At 37.1% G+C, this 6,833-nt stretch overlaps 1 protein-coding gene across 1 annotated transcript; it reads right to left on the bottom strand.

The window, feature by feature from the left end:
• Positions 1–4,886: 4,886 nt before the first annotated feature.
• Positions 4,887–6,385, bottom strand: LOC131183445 (cationic peroxidase 2-like). Its single transcript, XM_058154213.1, has 3 exons — positions 5,948–6,385; positions 5,644–5,827; positions 4,887–5,546 (listed from the first exon to the last, which is right to left on the bottom strand). The coding sequence occupies exons 1-3, from the start codon at positions 6,365–6,367 to the stop codon at positions 5,131–5,133; spliced, it is 1,020 nt and encodes a 339-aa protein (XP_058010196.1). The 5' UTR covers positions 6,368–6,385; the 3' UTR covers positions 4,887–5,130.
• Between the last annotated feature and the right edge of the window lie 448 nt (positions 6,386–6,833).

Genomic DNA, 6,833 nt, shown 5'->3' with positions numbered 1-6,833 from the left:
ACCTAGGCTCCACCAAGATGTACTATGATGTGAAAGATAGCTACTGGTGGAATGGCATGAAGGGAGACATAACAGATTTTGTGTCCAAGTGCTTGACTTGTCAAAAGGTGAAGTTTGAACATCAGAAGCTGTCAGGGAAGCTGCAAGAGCTCCCTATCCTAGAATGAAAGTGGGAAATGATCACTATGGATTTTGTAATTGGGTTGCCTCGTACCACGTAGAGATATGATTCAATATGGGTAATTATAGATCATCTGACTAATCGGCTCATTTCTTGCTTGTGAGAACCAACTATTCTATTGCACAATACGCCAGGCTCTATGTTCGAGAAATAGTCAGATTGCATGGAGTTCCTGCTTCCATAATATCTAACAGGGGGCCCCAATTCACTTTTAAGTTTTGGAGAAAGCTGCAAGAGGCACTTGGCACGCAGTTAAACTTTAGTACCACCTTCCACCCTCAGACTGACGGGCGGTCTGAAAGGGCAATTCATACACTGGAAGACATGCTTCGCATGTGTGTTTTGGATTTTGAAGGTCAATGGGATGATCAGCTACCCTTGGTGGAGTTTGCCTACAATAATAGTTATCATTCTAGCATCGGGATGGCACCCTATGAGGTGCTATATGGCAGAGAGTGTGGGTCTCCTCTGTGTTGGATGGAAATGGGAGAAGCAAAGGTGCATGTAGACCTAGTGCTATACACTTCAGAGATGGTTCTTTTAATCAGGGAATGATTGAAAACGGCTTTCAGCAGATAGAAGAGTTATGCAGATCGCAGACGGAGGGATGTAAAGTTTACAGTAGGCGATTACATATTCCTGAAGGTTTCTCCATTGAAGGGAGTCATGAGATTTGGAAAGAAGGGCAAGTTGGCACCTTGGTATATTGGACCTTATGAGGTTACTGATACAGTTGGAGCAGTTGCCTATCAATTGGACCTTATGTTCATCCTGTATTTCACATCTCCATGCTCAAGAAATACATACCAGATCCCTCTCATGTGCTACAACCGGATACAATAGAGCTGAAAGAATACTTGACGTTTGAGGAGCAGCCAGTAGCCATAGTGGACTACCAAGTAAGGCAACTAAGGTCGAAACAGATCCCTATGGTTAAGGTTTTATGGATGAGCCAGTCAGTGGAAGAATGCACCTGGGAGTCAGAGCGGGACATGCGTAGCAAGTACCCTTATTTATTCAATGTGTAATTCTGTTCTTTTATTCTTCCTTGTGTAAAAAATTCGAGAACGAATTTTCTGTGAGGGGGGAAGAATGTAACACCCCTAATTTTTAAATTAATTATTTTATGGGTAGATATTAATATTTATTTTATTTTATTTAAATTTTGGGAAAAATTATTTGAAATTTTTTCAAATTTTTGAAATCAGGTTCGATTTTTCGAAAATATAAAACTTTGATAATTTTTAAAAATTTATTTAAAAACCACGTGGTAAAACTAAAAATATATTTAGACTCTACGAATTTTTCTGAGTTTTATGAAATTTTTTCGAAATTTTTGGGCCTCATTTTTTATCCCAGGGCAGAGTAAAAATTTAATTTTCGGTATCTTGAATCGAACCTACCAAATCGAACCAGACCGGATCGGACCGATCGTATCGAACCGACCTTTTTTCCTTTTCTTCTTCCTCTTCCATGCGCCCCCTACGCTCTCCCTCTCTCTCTCATTTTCTCTCTCCTCTCTCCTCCTCTCGCCTCCCCACTGCCTCTCCAACCTCCCCAGCTCGCCAACGCACCTCTAGTACCCCTCCTCGCCGCTAGCCGACGCTCCAGGCCGCTGAAAAAAGGCCCAAAAGCTCTCCCTACGTGCCATGCAACTTTTCACCTTCCCAGCCAAAATTGGGCTGATCCAGCTACCAATCGGATCGAGTCTTATCCCAAAACATATCTACACCTCGAGAGCTTTCCATAGACACCAAGAACACAAAAATCCATCGAGCGGTTTGTCCAATTTTTGCCCTGAAAGTTTTAGCTCATTTTGACTTTCGGGCTAGATTTCTCTAAAATTGTAAACTTCACAAAAAATCCGAGAGTACTGAAGTGCTCCACTCTTCGAGAGCTTCGCAGCAATACCCATTTCAAATTTTTTCGACACCGTTTTTTGGTGGGTCCTACAAAACTTCGCAGTATTTTTTCAAGCATTAAGTGAGTTTAGAAAATTCCGTAAAAATTATACATTAACTCCCATGTTGTGGGCTTCGCGTAGGTACATTCAATTCGCAGAAATTTGACGATTGCTTGGGTCTGCAATTTCAAGCCCGGCAGACAGACTATCGGGAAAGTTTCAGAACCGGGCTAAAAGTATAGGCTACCCACTATTTTCAGACGTCTTGGACGCATCTCCAGGGTCGAAATTGGCATAGGTAAACCCAAACCCTCATTTTTCTTAATTATCTAATGCCTGATTTGGATTAAAAATCTATAAAATATTCGTGATAAGTTAGAAAAATATAATTCCTTTTGCGTTAGCTCTATAATATTGCTAAGGACCGCGAGGCAAAATTTTAGAATTTTTGGAGCTCAAATGGGTAGTTTTTGCAAAAGGGGTAATTATAGGGACTAAATTGTAATTTCTCAAATTGTGGTTGTTGACTGTCTGGGTGGGCCCAGGAGGGGCCATGTGATGTGATTGAGTTGTGGATGTGTGACTTGTGGATACAAAAGTGCATTTTAAACCCTTTTGCAGGTTGAGTAGGTCCTAGGTATACGGGAGACTCTACCAGATTTTCGACACGACTTAGGGTGTCTTTGGTCTTTTCCAAGCTTGTATTGACTAAAATATATTAAATAATTGTAATGAAACTTGTCAAGTGAGCCGAGACAGCCTTCCTCCTCCCCCTAGCTGCCGCAGTGACCTTGGTTTAAGTCTGTGAGTAAAATATTAATTTTAATTATAATTTCAAAATTATTATATGTTCATGCATGCCCATGCATCACTTATACATATGTCTCTATGTAGTTAAACACTAGGCACATTTTATATTACATTCTTTATTGATGAAGTGCCATGGATGTATTTGTGGTAATTTGGAGCAGTGTGCGTGCGTTAGCGTGAGTGTAGTGTGTGGTATCGGATATGGATAGGACGGGTAGATGGGGCTTGAGAGACACTCGCTGGGACCCGGTCTTTTATAGATAAGTCAAGGTAGGCACGGCTTGAGAGACACTCACTGGCCCTTGCATTTGGTTTATTAAGCGAAAGTCCAGCTTGAGAGACACTTGCTAGCAGAGGTTGAATTAAGAGAGCTGTATAGGGGATCAGCTCCCATATATGTACTGTTTGAACAGTATTGGGTGTGTGAGTGCTCCAAATTGTCTTTTTACTGTTATGATGTGATTTGTATGAAATTTATGATGATGTTGCATTCCATTCCTTAGGATGCATTAGCTTTAGATAGCTATAGAAATTGTGGTTAAAATCAGTATTTTACTCTCTGAGTCGAACGCTCACTCCTGTTCATCTTACTTTTTCAGGCTACAGGAGGATTACTTATTGTGACTAACCTGCTCTTCTTCTTCGCAGGTCAATTAGTAGTATCTAATATATTTTGTACAATTGAGTTAAATTTTAGACTCCGCATGTGTTAGGAGTATTTTAATTAATTTGGGTCTGAAATATAATATTGTATTGAATTTGTAAGAATATTAATTGCATGCATGATTGGATTGGATGAGGGAGCTGAGCTCCCATTGGACTTTATGATATTATGAGTATGTGGAGGGTGAGCTGAGCTCCCCAATTTATTATATATTGTGTTTACAGGTCGGGCGAGTGAAAAACTCCCCGTTGAATGGTCCATTTTATGGCCGGACTCTGTCCGGTTAAATTCTTGAAATTGGGCCCAAATGGGCCTTAGGATTAGGTTGAAGAATAATTAAGCTTACTACGGGCCTCGGGGGCTTTAGGCTGGCCCAGATCCTAGTGCCGGTTCAGCCCATAAGTTGGGTCATGACAAAATAAATAATAAAAAAATAAACACATTATTTTATAATGATTGAATATATAAAATGTACTATATTCATTTTCAAAGATTAATTAAGCAAAAGCCAAATGAATTATGGGTAGAAGCTTCTCTTGATGCTTGCATTAATCAATTCATAGAAAGGATCGATGAAACGCATCTTAACTAATTAATATAATTTATCATTACGCTTGTTCCATTCTTCAACTTGACCCTCAAAGTATGATTAACTTTTCTAAATTTTGGCGACATGCTCACCTTTTTCCACCAAATAATGATAATAACTTATTTTTCGTATTTTTGGCTTTTGGATATTGATAAGGTCCATATCTAATATAAGTTGGATTTCCTACGAAGATCAATTTAATAATTATTATATTAAATATTTGTATCAAAATTTTTATAAAATTATTAAAGTATATCTAATAAATACTCAAATTTATTAAGATTCACATATATATATATATATATATATATATATATATATATATATATATATATATATTTCTTCTTTATTTATAAAAAATCAGATTGATTAAATAATAATTAATGAACTATATAGTTAAAAATAATCTTAATTTAATTTAAATTTTTTATTTTTATTTTAACAATTATTGGGATTAGATAGACGCGATTAGTTTTAGTCCGAAGTTTCTAAGGTCCGAGATTGAATTAAAGGATATTTCAATTTTACTATCGGTTTCAATTGATATTAGTTTTGATTTGATTTCGGTTTAATTTAATCCGATTTAATTAAATTTAATAATTTTTTAATTTAAGTTTTCTTTTTTTAAAGAAATTTTATAATAATTGAATAATAATTAAGTTCATGCATAAAAATTCATATAAGAGAATATATATATAGTTTGAAACATTATATCATTTCATTATCAGCTTACACTAAATACATCAATATTCATCCCTATATAATAAATCATATCATTATCCTTTCACAAGATAAATGATAGATTATTTCACACTTTCAATAGAAGATATGTATTCCCATATGGGAACTTACCAAGTCCATCTTAATTCAATATGCAATATATAAGATAAAATTCATAAAATCCATATATTTATATCTAGATTTTATGAGAAACTAGATTTAGATAAGTTTTTTCTTTCGCGTATGGGAAATTCTTGGCAGTCTCATGAGTTTATTGCAGAACATATTTTCCTAATTTCACCATCAGTGCCTGTCTTCACTCCAGTGTTACTCATCTTAACCATGGATCTTCCAAACTCAACATTGAATGCAGCTAAACCAGTAATACCCAGGAAACGTTGAACAATTGCTCTCGTCGAAGCATCAGTCCACAATTTCTGATCAGACTCGAGTATTCCTCGCCCATCTCTCAGGTTGGCGAAGGAAGATGCATCAAATCTGTTTTCACTACCTGTATCAAAAGCAACTCGCTTTGTCCCATCTCCGTTCTGTGGACACAGTGCTTCTAGTTGAGGAAGGAATGAAGCATTAATGGCAGGATCAGAACTTGCGGTGCCATTGAAGTTGTATAATCTGTAACTAAAGAACTGGCAAGCTGTAGTTCCTATGGTGTGTCCTCCTGTATATAGAAGAAGACAAGTGTTACATTACTGGATCAAGCGCTTACATAACCATAGCAGAATCTAGGAAGGACATATTATAATGTTAAAGCTTACCAACAAGTACGACAAGATCTTGTTTAAGACCCTTGGCAGAGAACTTTTGCTTTTGGGAATCAATGGATTCTCTGAAGCCAGGCAAATCAGTTGTTTCAGATGACAATGACACCCGGCCGTCTCTCCGTCCGGTAGGCACTAGCCAACTTCGTCCACCAGTCCGCATGAAAATTGAAGAAGCTAACTTGAGCAATAAGCATATGTATATATATGCACATTGATCTATAACTCTGCTAAAATAAGCATTTAAGTTTGAATGTCCTGATGAATTGCAGCATTATGATTAATTAGATGTGATGATTACCAGAACAACAGAGTCACGGGCTGCAAGTGCAAGAATATCAGCGCAAGAAACAATTCCAGGACATGCAGCTTCAAGCTGAGTCTTGGCATCGTCAATAACTTCATAGCCTCTCAACCCAAGATTTGGTGGGGCAGTTTTCTCAGTATTGGAACCATCAATAAGGACAGAAGCATCGCAACCTCTAACAAAGCAATCATGGAAATGCATCCTCAGCAAAGCAGGAGCAATTGCAGGGTTAGCTCGAAAATGTGTTGCAACAGTTGAGCTTACAATGGATTCAGCTCTAGGACAAGTAGTAGCATAGAAACCAACACGAGTGCCTTGGCCATGCACCAAGGTCGCAGACATAACAACAAAGACGCACGTTAATATAATAATGTGTGTAATTTGGCTTGAAGAAGAAAAAGTATATCTCTCCATATCTTGGGTTTTGCTAGGTTTTAGTTTTGGTTGGTGGGTGTCCGATGCTAGTGAGTATTTATAACTGAATCAGGAGGTCAACGTCATGAGACGATGGCCCCAAGTAAGAAAAGGCAGCTGCGAATTTTTCTCAATAAATACAAATGATGCCAGAACTGCGTTTACTTTTCTTTTGCGGATCAATATCCATTTCCTGTACCGCTCGTGAACAGCAAAGGAGATAATAATTGCTAAAATTCTTTATTATTATTATTATTATTTAGGCTTAGATTTGAGAATCAATCTACCGAGCTAAAAGTAAGGAGAGATTATTAAATGCGCTCGGTGTATGTACTATTTCTTATAATTATGTGAAATATACTTTCTATATTACAAGGAGAATTTATTTTTTTGTGTGTGAGAGAACACTACTTTTACATGCACCGGTAGTATTTTATAATCTTTCAAAACTAAGTATCTGTTTAAC

Source organism: Hevea brasiliensis, chromosome 9 (assembly GCF_030052815.1).
Source record: "Hevea brasiliensis isolate MT/VB/25A 57/8 chromosome 9, ASM3005281v1, whole genome shotgun sequence".
Taxonomy (NCBI): Eukaryota; Viridiplantae; Streptophyta; class Magnoliopsida; order Malpighiales; family Euphorbiaceae; genus Hevea; species Hevea brasiliensis.
The sequence above is the reverse complement of the archived record's forward strand: the minus strand, read 5'-3'. Positions and strand labels throughout refer to the sequence as shown.